This window comes from Indicator indicator, chromosome 4 (genome assembly GCF_027791375.1).
Source record: "Indicator indicator isolate 239-I01 chromosome 4, UM_Iind_1.1, whole genome shotgun sequence".
NCBI lineage: Eukaryota > Metazoa > Chordata > Aves > Piciformes > Indicatoridae > Indicator > Indicator indicator.
Window position 1 is genome coordinate 43,000,182 of NC_072013.1, and position 25,979 is coordinate 43,026,160.

General features: G+C 36.2%; 1 protein-coding gene across 1 annotated transcript in view; it reads left to right on the top strand.

The window, feature by feature from the left end:
- The first annotated feature begins 204 nt into the window (after positions 1-204).
- Positions 205-25,979, top strand: part of ARHGAP5 (Rho GTPase activating protein 5) — a 37,891-nt gene continuing 12,116 nt past the window's right edge. The window contains exons 1-3 of the mRNA XM_054400047.1: positions 205-251; positions 3,710-7,608; positions 17,367-17,514. Coding sequence (XP_054256022.1) covers positions 3,886-7,608; positions 17,367-17,514 — 3,871 coding nt within the window. The 5' untranslated portion in view covers positions 205-251; positions 3,710-3,885. The remainder of the gene's footprint in view (positions 252-3,709; positions 7,609-17,366; positions 17,515-25,979) is intronic.

The window sequence follows — 25,979 nt, forward strand, 5'->3', positions numbered from 1 at the left end:
AGACCAGCTTGAGTTCAGAGTTCTTACAGGTTTAAAATGAGGAAAACAGTGCTCATCCGTAGGTGAAGTGTTGTACTGACTCTGATTGTTGCTTTTACTTTTGTAAGTTTGAAAATATTAACAAATCTTACTTTCTGTTTTCAGATCCCTCAGGGAAGGACTTACTGAAGGACACTGCTTAAATGTGTGGCATTACTGCAGGAAGATCACAGCAGGATAATCATCTTGCTTTGCACCTTGTTTTCCTAAGGGTAAGTTTGGGCTTTAGGTCTTCATAGTCTTGTCCTTAAGGGGGTGATAGGTGAATAAGTACAAGGTGATGCACCTTGTTCTCTTTATAATTGCATTTACAAATTTAAAAGACTGTAGAGACAAGGTTCTGTGGTATGACTGTAGAAGGTCAGGGATTCTTTCTGCAGTGATGTCATTCACTTTGTTTCTACTGTAGTTCTTCAGCATTCTTATATTTAAACACAGAAATGCTCTATTATTTTCAATTTGAAGGCTGAAATTAATTGGGGAAATCAAACAACCCCTTCTTTGAATCTGTAACAAAGATGAGGGGGGGAGGGGACAGTGAATTGAATTTGTTATAACACAATTAGGCAGATTGAAATTAGATAATTGAATTAACTTGCCATGAATTTTCAGTGTGTGTATTTTAAAACTGTACAAAATTATAAAATACCTTTAAAATAGTGGTGTACTGAAAAGAACTATCTTCCATTTGGGGAGAAGTTTAATGATGATTAAGCATGAAATGTGAAGCCATTTCATGGCTTCAGGTTTTTACCAGATTTATGACTAAATTAACAAAGATTCCATTCTGTGATTTTGCTTTGTACCATCAGTGCAGAGTAGAAACCATAAAAAAGTGAAAAGAAACCCACACTGGTTTTAAATAACTTCAGTGATTCAGTTCCCACTATGGTGAAAAACATGAGAAATTTTGAGAGACTGTTTGTTTTCCCTCTGTCAGTGTCCCATTTCACCTTCCTCTTTGTACTTAGTCACTTAAAAATGTATTGATTTGACAAAACATTTATTGCTGGAGGAGGAAGAACCTTTGCTATGTGAGGATGTAGAGTATCTGAAAGTATTGATTGTTCCTTGTAAACTAGTTGCAAATTGACAGTGTCTTTCTGACTAAATGAAGTAATTGCGTGGATGAAGGTCTTTGTGTTCTAGTTTAGTCTGTGTCAAATCTGTATTGTGCTGTGGTAAACAGAAAACATTTTATAGTGGAAGTGCTGACTAAAATTCTCAATTCTAATAGTCTGAATGATGCTACTGTGATAAGCTTTACTTTAGAAAGAAAACACTGGATTTATTTGTAGTAACATAAGCACTGCTTGGGAAGGATTTACTTTGGCTAAGTATTTTTATTCCCAGAGCTTTTCTATTAACTGTCAATTCTGTGTTTTAAGAATAAAAAAAACCCTGCAGTGGAAACAGTAGAAGCAAATGTAAAATACAAGTTCTCTTTCTGAATGTGTTTTGAGTAAGCTGATTTGGGAAAAAAAAAAAACCAACACAAAAAACCATTCCTAAACATAGCAGAGAAGTTTGAGTTCTTGAAACATAAAAACTATCATGTATGAGAATTTAAACCAAGTTTGCCTTCCTCTTCATTTTGTAATGAAATTGTTATAAAAAAGATACTCTCCTTGCCTGTGATTGAAAGCTGACTTTCTATGTGTTTTTTATATTGCATTTTGGTCAGTGAATTTAATTACAAATACTGTGCTATAAATAATAATAAAACAATAAATACTAATCAATACTATATTTCTGATCAGAATGTCAGTTTTCTATTTCTAGGTGTTAGTACGTGACCCTTACCCAGGGCCATGTCCAGGCAACTTTTGAATATTTCCAGTGAGGTAGCTTTCACAACCCCTCAGGAGAGCCTATGCAAGTGCTCAATCACCCTCACAATAAAGAAGTATTTCCTGACATTCAGATGTACCCTCCTGTGTTTTGGTCTGTGCTCCTTGCCTCTTATCCTGTCACTGCATGCCTCCAGGAGTCTGGCTCTGACTTCTTTGCACCTTTCCTCCAAATACTTGTACACATATTTCAGTTTGGAGAAGGCTCAGGGTTGACGTCATCGACCTCAGCAATCCAAGCCTTTCCTTACAAGAGATACTTCTGTACCTTAATCAGCTTATTAGCCCTTTGCTGGACTGTCCAGTAGCTCTGAATCTCTTGTACTGTGGATCTGGACCCTGTGCATCAAGTGTGGCCTCACCAATACTGTGTAGAGGAGAAGGCTCATCTACCTTGACCTGCTGACAGACCTCTGTTTAATGCCACACAAGGTATTGCTTGCCACAAGTGCAAGTTGGTGGCTTGTGTTCAGCTTGCTGTCCACTGGGATCTTCAAGCCTTTTCTATAAAGCTGCTTTTCGGCTTGTAGGGTCCCAGCATATACTGGTACTTGAGATTATTATGCAAGACTTTGCAGTACATAAGGTTCCTGTCAACCCACATTTTCAGCCTGCTGGAGTCTCCCTGAATGGCAGCACAACCTTCTGCTGTATCAGCCTCTTCTCCCAGTTTTGTCATGAGCAGATTTTCTGAGGAGGGTACCCTCTACTCCATCATCCAAGTCATTAGTAAAGATGTTGAACACTATTGGACCCAGTACTGGCTCCTAGAGTACACCAATAGTTACAGGCCCCCAACTACATTTTATGCCACTGATCACAACTTGCTTTGCCTAGGCATTCAGCCATTCAATTTTGTATGTTTTTCTCATGATGTAGTTGTTTATAAACCAGTAAATATCTTTGTTTATGTATGTAAGTAAAGTCTTCTCATTCATTAGTGAGTGTTAATGGTAATTATTATACTTGATGACAACTTAAATAAAACCACTGGAACCTTGTAATAATTCTATTGGAGTGTAGATACAATAGTTTCTTTTTATAGCTAGTAAAAGTTTTGGGTTTTTTTCCTAGATACAGAAGCAAAGACACAACATTGTAATCCTAAAATCTCAGTCATAAGTCTCTACTCTCTGTATGACAATATTTGTATTTTTCTGTAGAATTCAGATTAGAGATTTTTTGAAAGCAGTTAACTGTTACTATACAAGTAAAGTACCTTACTTCTGCAGGTAGGTAGTGACTGAGACGCATTCCCAGCTTCCTGGTTTTATAGCTTCTTATTATGAAAGTTTCTTTACTGAAACACAAAACCAAACCTATAGATACATGTAGAAGTAGTGTTATTCATGCAACTAACCATGCTATCTAGGGGAAGTACAAGTGTATATGAATTTTGCATTGGATGTCAAGTTTTTATGTTGTAGTGGAAAATACTTTCTAGTGCCTGTGAGCTGTGGAGGAAAACAGTAATTTGGGGTTTTGGGTATTTTATTGTTTGGTCAGGTTTTGTTGTGGGTTTGTTTTTTTTAAAGTAGTATACTGATCACCTATTAGAAAAAGGTGTTAAACTGGTATTAGACTGCCTAAAACCTGTTTATTTTAAAATTTGTAATACAAATAGTATTAAAATTAACAAACTATGAGTGTAAGATTCCATTTGAAGTAGTTGTAAAATTTTCATATGCAAAGAAAACAATTTCATGGTGAGCAAAAAAAAATGCTTTTCCAAATCTCTTTTATCTCATGGATATTGGAAAGAAATAACTGCAATCTTTAACTTTTTTTTTTTCCCCCTCCCTCTTTGTTTTGTTTTTTAGGAAGATGATCCTGCTCATTCTGGTTATCTGAGGAACTCTCGATGACAAGCTGAGGCAGAAACATCTGAAAGCTATTGCTGGAACCCTGGATATACAACTTAAATTTGTAGGAATCTCTCCAGAATGAAAACCACATACAATTACCTTGATAACTGCAAAAGGATGAGAGGAAAGTTATGATGGCAAAAAACAAAGAGCCACGTCCCCCATCTTATGCTGTTAGTGTTGTTGGACTGTCTGGAACTGAAAAGGATAAAGGTAACTGTGGAGTTGGAAAGTCGTGTTTGTGCAATAGATTCGTTCGTTCAAAAGCAGATGAATATTATCCTGAGCATACCTCTGTGCTTAGCACAATTGACTTTGGAGGAAGAGTTGTTAACAATGACCACTTTTTGTACTGGGGTGACGTAACGCAAAGTGGTGAGGATGGAATCGAGTGCAGAATCCACGTAATTGAACAGACCGAGTTCATTGATGATCAGACTTTCTTGCCTCATCGGAGTACGAATTTACAACCATACATAAAACGTGCAGCTGCCTCCAAACTGCAGTCAGCAGAAAAACTCATGTACATTTGCACAGATCAGCTAGGCTTGGAGCAAGACTTTGAGCAAAAACAAATGCCTGAAGGGAAATTAAGCGTAGATGGGTTTTTATTGTGCATTGATGTCAGCCAAGGATGCAACAGGAAGTTTGATGATCAGCTTAAATTTGTGAATAATCTCTATATCCAGCTGTCAAAATCTAAGAAACCCATAATAATAGCAGCAACCAAGTGTGATGAATGTGTGGATCATTATCTGCGAGAGGTTCAGGCCTTTGCTTCAAATAAGAAGAACCTTGTGGTAGTGGAAACGTCAGCAAGATTCAATGTCAATGTTGAAACATGTTTTACTGCACTGGTACAAATGATGGACAAAACTCGGGGTAAACCAAAAATAATCCCCTATCTGGATGCTTACAAAACTCAAAGACAGCTGGTTGTTACAGCAACAGATAAGTTTGAAAAGCTCGTCCAAACTGTGAGAGACTATCATGCCACTTGGAAAACTGTCAGTAATAAACTGAAAAATCACCCTGATTATGAAGAGTACATAAATTTGGAAGGAACAAAAAAGGCCAAAAATACATTTTCAAAACACATAGAGCAACTTAAACAGGAACATATTAGAAAAAGGAAAGAAGAATACATTAATGCATTGCCAAGAGCTCTTAATACCCTGCTGTCAAATCTTGATGAAATTGAACTCTTGAGCTGGTCAGAAGCCTTGAAGATAATGGAGAAAAGGCCTGATTTCCAGTCTTGTTTTGTAGTGCTTGAAAAAACACCCTGGGATGAAACTGACCATATAGATAAAGTGAATGACAGAAGGATTCCATTTGACCTTCTCACTACGCTAGAGGCAGAGAAAGTTTATCAAAACCATGTGCAACATCTTATCTCTGAAAAAAGGAGGGTTGAAATGAAGGAGAAATTCAAAAAAACTCTTGAGAAAATCCAGTTCATTTCACCCGGACAGCCATGGGAAGAAGTTATATGTTTTGTGGTGGAGGATGAGGCATTCAAATACATCACTGATGCAGACAGTAAAGAAGTATATGCTAGGCATCAGAGGGAGATTGTTGAAAAAGCCAAAGAGGAGTTTCAGGAAATGCTTTTTGAACATTCAGAGCTGTTTTATGACCTGGATCTTAATGCAACACCAAGTTCAGATAAAATGAGTGAAATTCATGCAGTTCTGAGTGAAGAACCTAGATACAAAGCTTTACAGAAACTTGCACCTGATAGAGAATCTCTCCTGCTTAAACACATAGGGTTTGTTTATCACCCAACTAAAGAAACTTGTCTCAGTGGCCAAAATTGTACTGACATTAAAGTGGAGCAGTTACTTGCCAACAGTCTTCTGCAGCTAGATCATGGGCGCTCAAATTTATACCATGATAGTGCCAACATTGATAAAGTCAATCTTTTCATTTTGGGCAAAGATGGCCTTGCACAAGAATTGGCAAATGAAATTCGGACACAGTCCACTGATGATGAATATGCATTAGATGGGAAAATATATGAACTAGATCTTAGGCCAGTTGATGCAAAATCCCCATACCTGTTGACTCAGCTGTGGACCTCAACCTTCAAACCACATGGTTGTTTTTGTGTCTTTAACTCTATTGAGTCACTGAATTTTATTGGAGAATGCATTGCAAAAATAAGGGCTGAAGCATCTCAGATAAGGAGAGACAAGTATATGGCTAATCTTCCATTTACATTAATACTGGCTAACCAGAGGGACAGCGTTAGTAAAAATCTGCCTATTCTTAGACATCAGGGACAGCAATTGGCTAACAAATTACAATGTCCTTTTGTAGATGTGCCTGCTGGTACATATCCACGCAAATTTAATGAGACCCAAATAAAACAAGCTCTGAGGGGAGTGCTGGAAGCAGTTAAACACAATTTTGATGTTGTAAGTCCAGTTCCTACCATTAAAGATCTGTCAGAAGCTGACTTAAGAATTGTCATGTGTGCCATGTGTGGTGATCCATTTAGTGTGGATCTGATTCTTTCACCCTTCCTTGACTCTCACTCCTGTAGTGCTGCTCAGGCTGGCCAAAATAATTCGTTGATGCTTGACAAAATCATAGGTGAAAAGAGGCGTCGAATACAGATAACTATATTGTCATATCATTCTTCAATTGGTGTAAGGAAAGATGAACTCGTTCATGGATATATCCTGGTCTATTCTGCAAAGCGGAAGGCATCCATGGGAATGCTTCGGGCGTTTCTCTCTGAAGTTCAGGATACAATTCCTGTCCAGTTGGTGGCTGTTACGGATAGCCAGGCAGACTTCTTTGAGAATGAAGCAATCAAGGAACTCATGACTGAAGGGGAACACATAGCAACAGAGATTACTGCTAAGTTTACAGCTTTATATTCGTTGTCTCAGTATCACCGTCAAACTGAGGTTTTCACTTTGTTCTTCAGTGATGTATTAGAGAAGAAAAACATGATTGAAAGTTCTTATATGTCAGACAGCACAAGGGAAACAACACATACAAGTGAAGATGTCTTTCCACGATCTCCCAGAGGAGGTTCCCTTGACTATAATTATCCAGATTCAGAGGATGATGCTGAAGGACCACCACCTTACAGTCCAATTGGTGATGATGTAAGGTTACTTCCAGCACCTAGTGACCGTTCAAAGTACCGATTGGATTTGGAAGGAAATGAGTATCCTATTCACAGTACACCACTCAATTGTCATGACCATGAACGCAACCATAAAGTGCCTCCTCCAATAAAACCGAAACCGCTTGTTCCAAGAACAAACGTGAAAAAACTGGATCCGAACCTCCTGAAAACAATTGAGGCAGGTATTGGCAAAAACCCCCGGAAACAACCCTCCCGTGTGCCTGCAGCACCACCAGAAGATATAGACCAATCTGACAACTATGCTGAACCTCTTGACACTATTTTCAAACATAAGGGCTTTGCAGATGATATCTATGCGGTTCCAGATGATAGTCAGAATCGTATTATTAAAGTTCGAAACTCAATTGTTATAAATAGCCAAGGTGAGGAAGAAAATGGGTTTTCTGATAGGATGTCCAAAAGTCATGGGGAAAGAAGGCCTTCAAAATACAAATATAAGTCTAAGACTCTGTTCAGCAAAGCTAAGTCTTACTATAGGAGGACGCATTCAGATGCAAGTGACGATGAGGCTTTCACCACCTCTAAAACTAAAAGGAAAGGAAGACATCGTGGAAGTGAAGAAGACCCACTGCTTTCACCTGTTGAAACATGGAAGGGTGGCATAGATAACCCTGCTATTACATCGGATCAAGAACTGGATGATAAAAAAATGAAAAAGAAAACCCAAAAAGTAAAAGAAGATAAGAAGGTAAGTCAATTGATTTACATTTTATATATAAACTTCTTGTGCTTTCTAAGAAGAGTAAGAATATGCAAGAATTACACCCATTTTTTAAATGAGTGCTTTAAAATTTTGATACAGCATTGTTTGATTTTTGATTGCTTGGAACAAGCAAAGCTGAGGGAATGAGATTGATTGTCTACCTGATCAGTTGCTCAGTAAGTTTCAATGCTTTTCACTTCACTGCTTCAAGTGTAGTCTCCCTTCCATATGAGTAAATGAAAATAGATTTCAGTCCACAGATCCTTTTTTTTTAATTGTAGCTTTTAATTAAAAAAAAAAAAAAATTGGGGGGAAGGAAAAGAAAAAAAAAAAAAAGCTGCTTTATTACTTCTTGTGTGGAACTGGTTCTTTCGGTTTGTGCAGTTCTGGCTCCTGGAATGAAGTTAAGGGTTGGGGAATGAAAGGAGTGGTTTCTTTTTAATTCTCAATTATCTACCTGGAACTTTAAACCCAAGAGCATGGAAAGGAAACTTTGTACAGTGGTTTTACTGATGGTTTCATTTTCCTAGTGTGGGCAAGCAAATAATCAAGTTGAAAGCTGCGCTGCCTGTACAAATCTCTATTCAAACAAAATAAAGGGAACAAAATGCCTACCCAGTGTGGGTTTCTGAATAATTGTGATATTCGACTTTAAAAATGTCTGTGTTTCATTTTAATCTTTATGCTTGATAGTTACTTACTCTTTTGACTTACTGTTTTAAACTTTTTTTTTTCAATGCAGTGTTGCAGAGTAGGCTCTGGATATGTACTCTTTATAGCTTAGATTTTAATTTTAGGCTAATGATCTTTGTCTTGAATGTAGGTTTTTTGTCTAGCATTAGAACAGATACGTTCCTGGTTAGATATTTTATTTCGGGTCTCAAAATAAGTTGACCTTTTCAATATTGTCTTTTGTAGCATGAAACATCCCTTTTAGTTTAGATCTGGCAGTACTTGAGTACCATTTAGAAGTAAGTTTTGTTCAGATATAGCATAGATAGTTTACTAATTGATTAAATTCTGAATTGCACTTCCTAGCAGGCAGCTATGAAGCTGAATTGAATTACATGACAGTAAATTTTCTTAAGGCTTACTCATAAGCACAGATAATGACATCTTGTGGTATAAAGTAATTTGGTTAAACATACTTTGACGTTATTTTCTTTGGGAAATAATTTTTTTTATCCAAACCAATTTATATCCTTTTGAAATAACCTTACTACATAGAAATTGAAATTAGTATTCATAATCCTCCTACTGTCTCAGCTGTGTTGACAGAAAGTTCCTTGGAATTCAATATTTATGTCTAAACTGTGTAGAGCTTAGTGTAGTGGGATTTGTTTTCCTGACATTGTGTCAGGAAACCCTCTGATATTTTTACTAAATTCTCCACTTTTGGCTTTATCCAGTTGAGAGGCAGACTGAGTCAGAAGTTTCAAGCTGTTGTAAGTTTTTCTTAGTGGTTAAGACTCTTGAGTACAAGAGTTGTTTCAAGTTTTCTTTAACATACCTCTCGGTTTTGTTGGTGATTTGGGTTTGTGTGTTTGTTTGGGTTTTTTGTTTTGATTTTAACCTTGACAGATAAAGCTTTTAATACTGGAAGTACAAATTATTGTAGTCATGGAGAAAAATGTTAGCAAAAATGTTAGCAACCATTCACGCTAAGAACATTGAGTACTTCACGCTTTTGATAAGTAATGGCTTCTACATGTGTTGTCTTGCGTTATGAAGTGTAAGTAGTTCTAGTTCATTCTAGTGTAATATACTCCTTCAGATTTTGAACAGTTAATTTTTTTTTAGAGAGAGATGCAATTTTATTTTCGTAACTTATCTACCATGTTTTTCTATGTTGTTTTGAATAGAAAACTTCAAATTAATTAGATGATGTTTTCTGTGTTGAGATTTTAGTCCATGTGAGGGATGTCAGTGTACCACTCTTTACTTTGTATTCCTTTCTGAGTATTTCTTAAAGTCCTTACTGATACTTTTGCAAAATTGTTTGTAAAGGGAATGTAAGATACATCTGTCACTATTCTTGCTAAAATTATAGTGGTTACAAAATAGAAAATTTCTGAGCAAAATTAATTTATTTGGAAAAGCTCAGCCTTTGAAGTCTGAGATCATCATTGTCTCTGCCAATACCTACAACTTGATCTTTATTCTTAAATTTAAGTGGTATTTCTTTTGTGGCTGTTAGGTTGGTTGGTTTTTGTGTGTTGTTTGTTTGTTTAGAAAAAATCAGCTTTGTAGTGTGCCATTGCTTCTTAAAGCCCAAATAGGATGTAACATTCTTGATACTCCTTTCATCTTTGTTGGTTTGAGGAATGTGGTGTTTCTGGATGGGTTTCTTGTATGGTATTGTAGAAAGCTCCTATTCACAGTCACTTGTGGGTTTTGCACTTGAGTTTTCAGTTATGCAAAGCAGATTTCATCTAGAGACAAAATTTGCCTATATGGTTTATTCTGTAGAATTTATTCTTTTCTGCCTCCCCTCCCTCCCTCCCCTCCCTTACTTTTCTGTTGAAGTGTGTTAACTTCTTTCATTTTGGGGGGGTGGGATTCCCTCCCCCCCCCCCCACCCCATTTATAACAATTGCTCTAAAGTTTAGCACAATGAAAATTTCGTGAAGTGGTATTTACTTTTCTCTGGGTGGGTTCTGGAAAATGTTTTAAAGGCAGACCTAGAATGAGAAAACGTTTAAGGATAATGTGTTTCAAGAGACATGACCTTGCTGAAGGATGCTCATTCTGTCCTGATGCTTCCAGACATCAGTCTCTCAGCTTACATAATAAAATCATGTGGAAGTATGGACACTAGAACAGATAGGGAGCCAGGGGATGGGTGTAGAGTGATTGCAGGATTCAGGTTAAAAATCAAGAGGAAGAATGTGAGAATTGGATGGGTAGGAAGGAGAAAGGGAGTCTGGCAAACAGTAGAATAGTGGAAAAAACGGTTCCTTTTTACAGTCCTGAAAGTAACAGTTGTGGTCTGGTCTGCTGACACATGCCTACCAAACTTTCAAAAAAAAAAAAAATCTATCCTGAGACCATCTTATTAAAGACAGAACACTCAGAACTGTGCTACTTGTTGCTATTTGTAAGCAAAAGGCAACTTTTTTCTCTGTGGAAAGTGTAGCAATGACAAATCTGAGGCAAGTGGGTAACAAAGACTTTTTTAATGTCCTCTAACATTGCTTAGTAGCAAAGGAAATGAAACAATTAAAACAGAGAGCTGTTAAGTAAGTGTGCTTTGGTTGAAATTAATTTGCCCAGTGTTGTCCCTAACATCATGTTCTCAGGTCTTCTTTTTATATCCTGGTAGTCAGTTCTGTTTTCAATTATCACAGAAACTTGTAGCACCTCATTCTTGGTACTCATAACTTGACTTCTCTTCGTACTGGCGAGGAATCTTGTAATGTCCGGTTCTCACCTTTCTTTTCTCCTGAAATGATTTTTTTCCTTTTCGTGATGGCTATCACCTCTGAACAGGTAAAGAGAATATGACTGCTTCTTGATCTGAGTTTTAGAAGATTAAAAAAGGTTTTGTCATTCCCTATGAACTTTCTTTTTTTTTTTAACTGAGGATGATTGACAGTATAGCATTAAAAGAATGTCATAGCAGTTCATCATAAAATCTCAACATTTGTTGATCTGTAGTAGAACTTGCTACCAGACACAGTTGTGTGATGGCATCCAACTTCTTCTTAGCTGCATTTATTTTCACTTTATGAAGCTTTGGCCTATTCCTTTACAGCTAATGACTTTCCACCATGTAGTACAGGTGGTTTATGGTACATGTACATTAATGTACATCTACTATATGCATGTATTATGTAGTACATGCTACATGCACATTTCAGTGCATGCTTTTTTTCTTTAGTCTGTGAGTGTCCTTTTTGTTGTTAAATACCATCCAGTTTCCTACTGCAGTAGTTTTCTATATGCCACCATCAAATGTCTTACCACAGTCTGGGCTATTAAAATCAACTGATTGTAGGTTTTTTTCCTTCTAGAAAAGAGTAATGTGGTGGGTTGAAAATTCCCCCCCAGCATTGCCAGACCAGCTCAGTTTTTAGTGGAGAAGATTGAATTGGTCTAGCATAGTCTAGGTGATCCAAGGGCTGGAACACCTTTGCTATGTGACTGAGGGAGCTGGGATTGTTCAGCCTAGAGAACAGAATACTCTGGGGGGAACCTTAGAGCTGCTTTCCAATACCTGAAGGGATCCTACAGGAAGGCTGACGAGGGACTTTTCATAAGACTAGATCTTAAGATGAAATTCTTAAGTATGAGGATGGTGAGGCCCTGGAATATGCTGTTCAAGGAAGTTGTGGATGCCTTCTCTGTGGGGGTGTTCAATGTCAGGCCTTGAGCAGCTGAGTCTAGTTGAGAGGCTTCCCTGCCCATGATGGGGAGGTTGGAGTAGATGATCTCTATGGTGTCTTCCAACCTAAACCATTCTAAGATTCTCTGATTTTATGTTATTACTGTCTTTCTAAATGTCCTGATAAGTTTATGGCCTTTGCATGTGCTGTGAACAATTGGGCTGTTAAACTTTTTCTGATAGACAAGTACATGAAGAAAAATGGAAAAAAGGAGAAAAACGAAAACAGACTTTGGAGGAATTTTTAGCTAAGTCAGTCTGGAACTGTGTGTGGACACTACTTGAAAGCTTTCAAGTGCATGTTGTGTGCGAATATTTGTTAAGCTGTGAAATGCCCTTTTCTTTCCCTATGGAATTTTTTCTATAAAAGTTTCTCTTATGAAAAAGCACCTAGTCCTTTCTGCTGTTATTACACAAAGTATCTCTCAGATTAAATGCATTTTCCAGAGTGAATTCTCCTCTGAATCAACATGCTTTCTATGTTTGATTGTTTCCTTATCAGTGTTGCCAAATTCAGAGGAGCTAGGCACAATGTTCACATGCAACTTTGCTTCAGTTGTTTCTGCTTTGCCAAATTAGAGCTTTCCAGCTAAGCTGAGTGCTCATTCATCTCCTTTTCAAAAATTGCAAGTGGGAATTACAAGTAGATGCTTATCTGTGTTAGAAACTTTAGCAATGTAATACAGAAGTGTAGCATAGAACATCATTGTTTCCTCATACACACCAGTCTCTTTAAAAGCAGCAGCCTTGCAGGCCATATAATAAATTCATTATGTCTGTAGTTTAACTTGATAAATTTGGAAATAGGAAGCAGCAGACAAAAAAGGCAGAAAGGCCAGTTAGCACTCCTTGAGGATAAGGATCTTACTGGAGGAAGCTTTCTTACATCTTTGACAGGAGGAACTTTGTATGTGTGCAGCTCCCTTAAAGCTGCAACTGTCATGAAGTTTATGAGCTGCTATAGGGCCCAAACTACAGTGGTCCTTGGCTTTTCGTTGTTTTCACCATGTTCTTATGGTGTAAATAAGCTTGACAGAAATGGGGGGGATGTTTGATTTGTTTTTTATTATTATTGATTTATCTATTATTATTACTATATTAAAAGATAGAAAGAAAGTTTTGACCCATGTCATAATTTAGCAATTACATGTACAGGAGGAGGCCTACCTGAACTCAAAACCTGTAGCTATTCCATAAAGTTACAATTAATAACCCTATTATTTATTTTTACTATGACATTTATGAGTGTTAAAAATTTAGCCATCTGATCTGGAGTTCTTGTCTTTGTCAGCCCTTTAAGACATGGTGAATGTCTAATTTAATTTTAGTTTTTATTTTCCCCAACATATCAAGAACAGCAAATAATCCTGAATAAATTTCAGCAAAGGGAGAGGCAGAGCCTCATCTTGAAATAAATTCTGCAGGCTTTTTGCTTGTTAGGAAGAATTATTTTGTTAATACATTTGTAAAAGTAGGAATATGATTAGTGTGGGTGCCTTTTATTTGTTTGTTTCTGATATAGAAGCAATTATTTGAAATACTACTTTGCGGTTAGGATTTGTTCTCAGATCTTTTAAACAATACCGTAAGTTAACTGACCACTGATAGCTGACATGCCATTGTTAAAAGTTATTAATTCTGAAAATGTGTCACTATTTTTGTTCTTTGACCAATAGTCAATAGTTTTATTATTCAGTCTGATTTTTTTTTCTGACTGAAGTTGCCAGCTGTTATTAAATTAAATCTGAAAAACAGTGCTTTAAAACTTATGCTTTGTAACCTTGTTTGCAAACAACATTCATTACTTTCAAAGGTTGTGAATTACACTCTTTCCATTTTCCAAGGTGCCTTTTGTTTTAAATCAGTCTGAAAACTTGTTTCAATATTTCAACAAGAACAATCCACTAGCACCTAGAATAATTCTCATTTATTTTACTCTTACTTTAGAATACAAGTAATACAGGCTTGACATCTGTTTTTCTATGCTTAAGCTTGTTTGCTCTCATTATAATTCCAACATTATAAATTTTGTTGAAACTATTACTGAAATAGTGTCAGGAACTGTATAGCCCATGTGTGTTGATCTCAGTTTTAATAAATGTGAGAAATGGGAGATGAACTTACTTTTTTTATTCAGCTGTTCTTGTGTAAATTCAGTGGCTGATTTAGCACAGTAACATCTACTTCAGACTGGAATGTGCAGTGAATTATTTTTTTCTCACAGGGAGTATAGGAAATATCAAAAGCTGCACTTTCAAGTTTCATCTGTTCAAATTTAACACTCTTAAAATGCATATTTGGAGCCATATGCCTTCTTGAGCCTCTGTAGTTTAAAACTTAGTGTAACAAGCTGGAACTCTAAAAACAGCATGAAAGGAAAAAGAGATAATGTTGGGGACCATCATTTGCATTATTCATATATTGTATAGTTTCTGAAGAGCTAGCCATGAATTAGAGATTGCAAATACTTTAATAAGCCTATAAAATAAATGCTGTTCATGGTGCGTGCTTTTATGAAACATTTTAATAGTCCCAAAATATTGACTTTGTCCTCTGTGACCCTAGGCCTGACTGCAAATGAAGCAGGGAAAAAAGTTTACTTTGCATTAGAAGCAGTAGTGAAGTGTGTGTGAAGTAGGGAAATGGCTGAATTTCCTCTGATAAATAAATTATGATGATAGTTTTGGTTGGATGGAGGTGAGAGGTAAAAAGGGGAATCCCTCTTGGTCAGAGAGGATTTGCTAGACTAAGGAGCCCGTCTATAAGGGGATTTGATAAGTAGAATGGGGAAATAACGTGGTGGGTATTTAATACCTTAAAGTTTTGTGGTTAATTTGCAGGATTTTTTTGGTGAAGATTGTGTAGATATAGTTATTTGCAGGAAAATTTGCTTTTTGCTGTCTGTGAATTGTTTTCCCTCCTCACTCCAAATGAAAGAGAAATCATGAGAGAGAGATTTTCATAAATACTGGACAGGAGGGAGACATATGATACATAATGGGAAATAACAGATAAATTTATTTTAACTTTGCCTTGTGAAATCCTACTTACATCTTTATGGAATAGCTCTGCAACAATCATCTCCTACCCTGCTATACTTGTAGATCAGTTTGAAAGGACTTCAGGTGTTTGTTTTGATCTTTTTTCTTTCTTTCTTTCTTTTTTTCAGTTTTTGTTTATTGTTCCTTGAATTCCTTAGAGAAATTTTTACTTTCCAAATTGGAGATTAAACAGATTTTTTTTCGGGGTAGACAATCTTAAGAAGCCTTTCTGGGTTTTTTTAGGTGTATGATATCATACTTGATATCTCAGTCCCTTAGAACTATTCTTCTAAACTCAGGACAATTATTAAAAAAAAATATTCTGACTTTGCAGACATATTTGGTATGTTCAAGTATTCTACCCAGACAATAATATCCGTTAGTATTATAATTGTCATAAAAATTCCATTCAATTGTAGTTTATTATTCCATTAAACAGATTGCTTTCCACTCTGGAATAGGTTTCTCAGGGATGTTGTGGATGCCTCCTCCCTGTGTTTGTTCAAGGCTAGGTTGAATGAGACCTTGATCAACTGAGGCTAGTTGAGAGGCATTCCTGCCTATTGCAGGGAGATTGGAGTAGATGATCTCTTAAGTTCTCTTCCAATCTAAGCCATACTATGATAAAGAGAAAATGGGCAATGAACTAGATTTGAGTGCTGGGGACTTCAAAGGAGGGCCTGTGACATTGAGAAGGAAAGAAGAAAAATCTGTTTCTAGTATGCAAATACATACTGGTGTGACCATCAAGATCTTATGCAGGATACATGGCAAGAGTTGACAGTTGAAAAGAATGCATTCAGATATTGCTGCTTTAGTCAGAAGTTTTCCTTGCTGGAGAGCAATTTCTGTGTCATGTTTTGAAGAATCATCTGCTAATTGTTCCTTCCTTCTAAATTATAAGGGTGAAACCTTTTACAGAAATCTCAAACTTGAAACTTAAGCCAGATTTTTTGTTTGCCTTCTGTTACCGTGGTTAGTCATGGGTACTCTGTTACTGATTTTGAGAGGTACAAAGAGACATTTCACATAAAGAGTCTTAATTGTTTAATTAGATTATTGAAAGGCTTTTTTTTTTTTTTTAATCAAGTGGAGGAGTTCCACAGGTGATGTAGGGTGACAGTTGGAGAAATGTTCTTTAGGCTGTAGTTTCTACTTCCTTCATAGGGTTCAACTTCAGTTCTTTTATTCTCAGTGGGCAAGTCAATCATTAATAGATGTTTTGCCAACTTAATGTTCTAGGTAGACTGCAATGACTCACTAAGTGCTTTTGGTACAAAAGTCTAGGGTTTTAACCTTTTTTAATAGCTAATTGAGGTGTAATCTTACTGTAAATTATAAAATTCTAGAAACCTTGTGTCAAATTTAAATGTGGCTGTTTATTTTATTTCTAGATGTTGACTAAAGAGCTTTTATATTAAAATGTTACTGCTTTTTGCTGACTCCTTGCTTTGTATAAACTTAAGGATAAAATACTAGATTTTAATAGTAATTTTCATTTTCCATATTCAGTTGATAACGTACGGCTAATTGACCTCTTTATATGTTAGTCTCTGAATATTTTCATCAACATTCTGAGATAAAACATGGTATCTGATACAGTATAATCCTTGTAATCATCCAAAGATGATTTATCAGTTGAACTGAATAAAACTCCCTCACAGGGGAAAAAAAGGAAAAAAATCAAAACAAGGAAGAAACCTCCCTATGAAACTCATCCTCTCACCACATTTGATTGGGTGCAAACCTCCTCTGTGTGTGTTACAAAGTTTAAAAGAGTGCCTATAACTCTAACATTACTATGCATTTTGCATCATGTTGCTGCTATAGTTGCAATATTAAGATTGTTATGTATCTTTAATGAGATGTATACAGAAGGCACTCAGGGTTTGGTTTGGGTTTTTTGTAATATGACACTTTGCAATCTATTAAAAATAATTTTTTATAGAGGAGTGGTTCAAGCATAATTCATGTAGATTCCTTCGTTAGTGATGCTAAAAGTTGGCATGCAAAGGCTTGTCACAGCACTCTGACCAAGTAGTGTGGTTTGGGTGGTTTTTTTCCTACAGTATTTCAGTTACTGGGACATTGGGTCATCCTGTTTCTAATGTGATATGAAAATTACCAAATCTAATAAAGTTGAGTGCTTTGTATACAATGTATGCTATTTTAAATGTGCATTTATTTCCACTCAGTTTGCAATAGAGGAATTTTAATGTCTGCTATATGTGTGATCTGTTTCTTTTCACAAATGATTGCAGTGTGAGTTAGATGAATTATTACTGGAATATTACTTAAAATACTCTGTTTTGTTGTAGCCAAAAAAGAAAACTAAGACATTCAATCCTCCAATCCGTAGAAACTGGGAAAGTAATTACTTTGGGATGCCCCTGCAGGATCTGGTTACACCTGAGAAACCAATACCTCTGTTTGTTGAAAAATGTGTGCAATTCATTGAAGATACAGGTAAGATAGGAGAACTATTGAAGGAACTTTGCATAATGAGTAAAAAGCCTCTCATTTTCTGTTTCCAAGCACTTTTGGAATTTTATCCTAAAAATTAATGATTATGAGAAAAGCACAGTTTAAAAGAATACGTTCTCTAAATTGTGTGCTTTGTATGTGATGTTCTTTCATCTTTATTTAGCCAAATGTTCAACTTCTTTTTGACAAACATTCAAAGTTTAATATTTGTTTCCTGTAATTTAAAAAATTTACATCACTTTCTAATGCGAAATGACTTCTCACCAAACAGCATTCCAGTCTCACATGTCTTGTTCTTTTACCTTGCATATTAAAAAGCTTTGAAATCTCCTTTTTCTAGTTGCAGAATACAGGTATTTGATCTGGCTTAATTAGTCAACCTGCTCTATTTTGTTGGTAAACTTAGTTTTGTGTTTTAACCCTTTACAGACAGAGAAACGTTTTGTTGCTAAATATGTAACTCTACATGAAAAAAATTGCTTTGATTTGCAGATTTCCAGTTCAATACAAAAGACTAACATAGATGTGTTTGCACTAGAGTGAAATCTCTCAGTATGGTTTTCAGTCTCTTCTCCTTGGCTTCCTGGTTGTGTTTTTGTCCCTGCTTTCTGCCTATTGACTGCATGACCATGAAGCAATTAGGGTGATCATGCTCATCCAACAGAAGACTGCATTTAGGAGTGGGAAGTTCTTTAGAGGTTTAGGAATGATCTGTGATTGAGTTTTGTTTGGGTTTTTTCTTTTTTTTGTTGTTTTAAAAGATGGCATACACCAGTTTTTGGTTAGTGTTAAGTCTTACTTGCTCTGAAGCTGCATCAATGCTATATTGCTGTGTTTGAAGCAAATGAGTGTGAAACTGACTGTAGCTGAAACATGAGCAAGACCATCTTTTGATGGGTATCTGCAGTTAACTATTGTTCAGCATAAAGTAAAACAGCACCTTTTTTTTCCCAATATTTTCTTATTTTTGTAATACAATTTTAGCTGTAAGATGACAGTAACAGTTGCAGCAAGAGTAGAACTGAAAGATTTTCTTTTTTTAACTAAAATTCAGTTTTATTGCCACCTGTGAGAGTAGTGTTTCCAGAAGAACCACTGCTGGTGGTAAACCTAGTAGCTGTTTTTGAAGACTTACATCCTGCATTACTGCAATCAAAAAAATCAGGTGAAACCTCAGGCACTGATCTTTTGGGAGTCAGAGGTGTTAGTATAAATCTGTCTTTAACCTTTGCCTCCTATGTTTCCTTGCCCAAAGGTAAGAACTGTATTTCCTTCCTTAATGCTTTTGCTTTTCCCATTTCAGCCTGAAAAAAAGGGAAAGAAGGGCAAGGTGTAATAGTGGTATTAACAGCTATTATGTATAGCTATATAAAACATTTACCAGCAAAGAAGACCAAATCACTTCTTATTTAAAGAACTTGTAGAGTGTAGATATCTTAAATTTATGCACGTTTCTTATTGCAAGAATACTTTCAAACAACAGATTTATAAATTCAGTTCTAGATAAATTTGTGTTTGCTTAAAGATAACATTGTCTGATATCTGTTGACTTAGTGGTAAACTTACAAAAGAAAGTCTAGTGTTTCTCCCAAAGGATTTTCACTAGCTTGGGGGTTGACAGAGCTACAATACTATGGGAACATGATTTGTTCTCTCTTTTTTCCTCATAATTGTCAATTATGCAATCACCTAGAAGATTTAACACTTATATTGTTCTCTAATGACTTGTCTAAACAATAAGCTGCCAAGATATTAAAAACATGAGAGGCTTCTCAAAAGTGATGACTCAGGAAGTACTGCTTTTCCTTCAGCTGACTATGTATGTTACTTTGTCCTGGGATGCTGCTGTACTGAAAGCTGGAGAATTTTCATTCTGGCCGTACATGTAAGCTGGACAAATATTGTGCCATCTGCGTGCTTTGTGTCTGTAAAGACAGTGGTTGTGATGCTGTTTCTGTTAAGTACTTGGTGAAGACAGAGCCAAACCTCTACTTTCGGTCTGTATTACAATTTTCTTTCTCCTTTTATGGATTCTGTGTCAGTAGGTTTTGTTGTTCTTTTCAACTTCCATATTTACCTGTGGAAATCTTCTTTTTCATGTGTATAATTTTTATATTGGGTCAATATTCTGTAGGTATTTTGAGTTTCAAGCATTGTTCCAATAGAATGTCTTTGTTGCCATTGAAAGAGGATGTTCACTTGCATGGCCTTCAAATCCTGGGCTAAGATAGAGTCACATCACTGACTTTGGGACTGTCTGAGAGACAATTCCACAATTTTTAGAGATGATCAGTCTGCAGAAGGCAAGTCAGGACCTATTGGCTTCAGGATGGAGTCCAGAATGGTAGCATTCCCGTTTGACAGAGCTGTTGTATCAGCTACTTAGACCTGGGGAATCATCCAGTACCTAAGGTGTCTCTTAGCAGCTGTCAGAATGCTATCTGAACTGAATACCAGTGTTTGTTATCATTGTCTTTTTAATCAAGAAATGCAGTCTTTTCCAACTCTTCTTGAATGAGGCTAATCAGTGTATTTCTCTTACAGAGGACATACTGTTTAGCTTTTCCTTTTAAGGTACTTTGGAGGAGTTCAGCCCCTTCCTTCCCTTTTGTATTGCCACATGTTATTTACATTATGACTGAATTGCAAGTTTTTGTGAAGATATGATTAATCTCAAATTCAAGGGCTCATCTTAATTTTTAATGTTCCGTATCTCTGCCTCATGAAATTATACAAGACAGTGCTTTGTGCCCACTCATCTAAATTGTGACTGAGGCTAGAAAGTAGGCAGTGTGAAAAAACATTTTTTTTCTGCTTTGTTTTGGATGCTTAGATGAGAAGATAATATCAGAAAGTGTCTTCAAAGGCACTTTCTTGCTCCACCATAAGCCTTTAAGAATTGAGAGCATGCAGATTTTTAGTTTACCATACTGTTCTTGAAATATCTTCACCAAAAAACCCCAAGCCAACAAGGAAAAAGAAAACGTGTGCATCAGTAGAACAGGGACAATTTAGAAAACGTAAAGTAAAACCAGGAGCTGGAAAGTTCTAGCTTTTTATAAATCAGCAGATTTTTGTTGGTTCATTGAATAAGATGGTCCAAAGAATTTTTATCTTTCGGGTATATAACTTGATAATGGTGAATTATCGAGGTTTCCTCTAAACATCTTTATGTAAATGTGCAATGTTTTAATGGAAACTAATTTTCTTGTAAAGATACTGTTATCTTATTGGGGAAACTAATTCAATTGACCTTTTGACAATGGCAATTATTTTCAGTTATGGGCTTCCAAAAGAAAGTTTTGACAACACAGTTGTTCAGGTGGTTTTGTTACTTTCTTCTGGTGGACTGAATAGGTAATTTTGTTATGTCATGTAAAATGAACTTTTAAAGTGTATTGGTTTTCCAATACATTTAGATTTTTGGAATTGTATTGAGCAGGGAAACTAGAATTCAGTTTTGATTTTAAAAAAATTAAAGTGGCTGTTTTGTATAGAAGTAATGATTTGCATAGATATTTGTATAGAAGTACTAGGATAAGATGTGCTGTTTAAAACCCCATGCTAATTAATACACTGGATCCTTTTTCTTTCTTTTTTTTTCAACTCTTTTAGGTAGAACTCTTTTTTTTTTTTTTTTTTTTTTTTTTTTCCCCAAAATATAGGCAGCAGAACTGAGAATTTTTGAAGCTGAAGTGTTTGTTAGCTTATTAAAAGCATGATTTCTGTATTTCTGTAAGAATTACCATGTAGAGAGTAGGGAGGATAATCCGATACTCTGATAGCTTTGTTTGAGAGAGAGGAATGCAGATTTCTGAAGGGTAATTTAATGTTTAACTTCAACAAAATGTTGATATGGCTCGAATATTGCAGTACCATGTAAAAATATCTGTTGAATGTCTCATTTTTCTGAAATATAAAAACTTTACATGTTTCGGACAAGTTTGTAGCTTGCGTGTTTTGTTAGTAACATTTCTATGCTGTTCTATGTGCTACCAATTTGAGGTACTGTTTGTATGCTCTTCAGCACATGTTGAGTTTTAACTTTCCCGAATTTGTAATACTTTGGGAAAGAACTACTTATCCTGAATGATAGTATTATACATGATTGGAAAAAAAAAAAAGTTCAGTATGTTTTTAAAGTTTTTGCTTTTGATTTACTTCCTGTGTTGCTGACAAGTTTGTTGTAAGTTGCATTTCATTCTGTTTGTCAACGGAGACATCAAATTACTTTTATGAATACTAGCACTGTCGTGCCATTTAATAAATTTAAATCTTGATTACCTTCAACTCTAATAGTAATAGCAGTATTTTAATTGTTTCCTTCCAGTTTTCAAATATTTTTAAGAAAATAATTGTAGAATATTGATATCCATGTGCTTCATTGACAAGGCTAGAAACTTTAGATTCTGTACTTTGTTGAAAACTGATAGCATTAATATAGTGTTAATTCTCCATGAAACAAAGGAAAAGAAGCTTCTTAGAATAATATGTAATTTAATAATTCAGTTACCCAGTTTGTGAGACAAGGAATGGAATAAAGAATGAATGAGGAATGAATTTGACAAATCCACAACTCTTTTAATGTCTCAAATGGTCTCTGTGGAGAGCTATAGGTGAAATTAAAAATTGTGTACTCTGTGTATGTACAATAATTACTGCTTTTTTGATATTCATACCTTTTTGTAATGCTGTTACATTTACAATCCCAGAGCTAATTCAACTGGAAGAATATTACTTTCTGTCTATTTCCCTCTCACCCGTCTTATACCCAGGTCTTTTACAACGAATCTGCCATGGGGCCAGATTTTGACATTAAAAGTGCAAAGTTTGTCTCCAGAGAATGAGTATTGGGTAGAAAGAGGCAAAGAGAATGAGTCATCAGTGCCTTTTGAGGTAAAAAGGCTGGTAAATCATTGAAATATATTCATAGGGGCTGCAAAATCCAGAAATTCAAGCTGGATTGTCTTCCTTTATATTCAGAGGACTTGGGAGAGCCTGAGGCTTTTAGGAGTCTGTTCTCTTGGACAGAAAGAACAGAATGGGAACAAAGTGGCTGCCCACCTTGACCTGGGGACCTGTCATTTTGAGGGTAGTTTCATAAGGAACAGTTACCAGGCAGTAAGATCCTCTCCTGTTGTATGCTTCTGCTGCTTTCCATTTTGGGTACTTGTCAGGCATCTTTGAATCAGTAGAGTTCACTGTCTTGGGAAGCAAAAATAGACAAGGTCCTGCTGTTCAGTGTTGCAGCTGGTAAATTAAGGATCAAATACACATCAAACCAAGTGCAAGGCAGGGAGCAGGACTATACAGTTAGCAGCAAGGGAAGGACAAAAACTGACTGATGTGGGCAGAGAGTTAAACTGGTGGTGTTTTGTTGGAGGTTTTTGTGATTTTTTTTTTTTTTTTTTTTTGGTCATCATAATCAGTTACATTGACTCAGCCCATGAAGCATTGCCTATGAAGCTGTATGTTTATCAAAGAAACGCATAGACCATGATTCTGTTGCTCTTGATTCTGGATGAATACAGTAACAGAGTTAAATAGCCCTACAGTACATCTTGTATCCTCATCGAGTCTGTGAGTGATCCTAGGGTGCATGGTTAATATATTCAAGGACAGGGCTTCAGTTAAATGTAGACAAGCTGGAGGAATGGGACAACAGGAACCTGATGAAATTCAGCTAGAATGAATTCCAATTACAATTGCAAGGACTAAAGCTCTTCAGTGGTACATGCTGAGTGCTTGACTGGCTGGGTAGCAGTGCTGCTGAGAAGGATCTAGGGGGGGTTATGGTGGAGAACAGGCTAAGCACAAATCGTAGTGCATCCTGCCTTCTGTATTGGGCTATCTCAACAAGAGCTTAGGCACTACAGCAACAGAGGTTATTTGTTTTTCCTCTACTCCTTAGACCTCTTCCAAAATACTACAAGAAGGAAGATGACAAACTTGATTGAGTCTAGCAGAAGAGGACCAGGGGCTGGAAGTTCTGATCTGTCTGTTTATTCAGCTTGGAGAGGGGAAGGCTGAGGCACCCAAAACCTCCCATGAGGAGGTTACTGAGGAAGCACAGCCAAGCTTGAAGTACTGAAGTATGTGACAGGAGGATTAGAGACAATGATCATTAAAATATGGGGTTCTAACTACAAAGAAAGCAAAACCTTTTACTCTAAGGATTATTCAAATGTTGGTTCAGGTTGCCCAAAGGCTCTCTGTCCTTGGAAATATTCAAGATCAAATTTAGATAAGCAACCCAACCTGTATTCAGTGTTTACCTTTGTTGGAACAGGAGATTAAAGTAGATGACCTCCTCAGGCTCCCTTCTGTGGTCACTTAAAAACTGCTAGAGAACAGATTTCAGTAGTTAGGAAACAGTACACCAGTTTGTTTTGCAACTTTGTAATTAGTCAACAGGGATGAAACCCTGTCCAAAATTGAGAAGAGGGGGAAACAGGCATCAGTTGTTTCTCCTGATGGAAGATTGACTACCAGATGAATGGAGGAGGAGCACATGCATAAATTTATTTGTGTGTGAGAAGCACTGAAAACTGTAAATAAATATGTTTTGAAGTATTTATTAACAGTTGTGCACTTGAGCTGTACATCTAATTAAGGTATCTCTTCAAAGAAAACTTCATGGGAGTTAGGTAAAGGATTCCTGAACAATGCAAATAGGACCAAGATGGCAATTTCTTTTGCAGGGTATTTACTGCTGCTTCTCTTATTCCCCTTGCTTTCTCCAGGTCCAAAGTGGCCTAACAGCTAATATGCCTGGAAAATCAGTGTATCTTTAGATGTCACCCATTTTTGATGAAGAATATAGTTACCTTTTCCTATGCATGTGTGTCATGCCATGTTATTTGAAGTCTTTTATTCTTTTTCCGAAATGAACAGGCCATGAAATACGTGAGTGAGTGACACTTCATGAAATGAGAGCTAGTTTAATAATTGGTTAATGTAAATTATAGAACATTAATTCAACACTGAAGGAGAGCTTCATGGTTTTTGAGTATTTCTGCAAATACAGATTATTTTCTTGCACTGCTTTTTCCTGCATATTTTAGTTGGTTCTGGATCAAATGTTGTGGACCTTTAAATGTCAGTGTTAATATGCACAGATAAGAATACATTAAATCTGGAATTTTACTTCATAAAAGTACATTTAGTGCTAGGCACTTGAAAAGAGTTTGGATTTTTTTCCTCTGTAATTCCATATATTCTAGATGTATGTAGAAATTACTGTTATGGGTCAGTAAGGTGGCAGTTCATTTAGTCTTGTGCAATCTGGGTAGCACAGGGCTTGAGAAGATTTACAGCAGATCAGTCTGTGGGATAAAGTTACGGAATGGTTCGCAAAATTTACAAAGATAGGTGTGGGAATGATGGCTGTTGTAGTGGAGAATATTATCTGGAGTGCTTCATTTAACACTGTAGGGAAAGGAATTAAACTGGAGAGTGACAGACTTGCTGTGGTTAACAAAGATGGGACAGTAATAGTGGAACCTGGCTACGGATATCAAGTTGGTAGATACTGTGTGGCTTTTCAGTAGGCTAAATATTGGTATAGCTGTTGTCACTTGGGAAAAGCTTTAAAATTATCATAGACAGCTGTCTGAAAACATCTTTCAGTACTTGCTGTCAAGCAAGCAAAACAAATTAAAAGAATTATGAGAATGAGTGATATGGGGGGGAAAATCATGCTGTTAAGTAATTCCATGGTATGCACAGTTTGAATACTGGTTACAATTAGGGTCAGTCTGTCTTAGAGTAGGTAATTTGAAAAGATACTGCGTATGACAGTAATAGTAAGCCTTGTATGAAAGGGGAACTGAATTGATTAACTCAGAAAATTTATGATGAAGGGAAATTAAATTTTTTTAAAAACTGGTATTAGGAATAAGTAGAAAAGTGACTACTTGTTAAGGGAAAAAATTGTCAACAAAAAAAAAGCACAGGAAGAGAACTTAAGCAGTAGGAGGTTCTTTGGGAAAGGAGTAGTCTAGACAAAGGAGATGAGCTCTTTCTTGAAGTAAATATAGGCTATTTTTGATGTAAAATAAGAATTATCTAATTCTTTAAACTTAAAGATGTAGTAAAGCCAGCAGGACAGAGAAGCAAATAAATTAGATAGTCCTGATCTATAATGCTACAAGAGCCATTGTGTCCAGTAAGGATGTCTTGAAAATTACAGCTGGACCAGAAAGGAAGCAGGATATAAACATAGATTTAAAAAAAAAAAAAAATCGGTGGGCTTGCAGATGAGGGAACTGAATTTTAAAAAAAAAATCAAGAAAAGACATGTTCCAAGCTCGCTAGCTCTCTCGACATGGATGTATAGATATGCAAGATGTTTAAAAGCTAAAACTAGTGAACTGGAGTGTCTGGCACTTGATGTAACAAGTATTGCAGAGACAACAGAGAGAAGTGAAGCATCACTTAAAAATTAT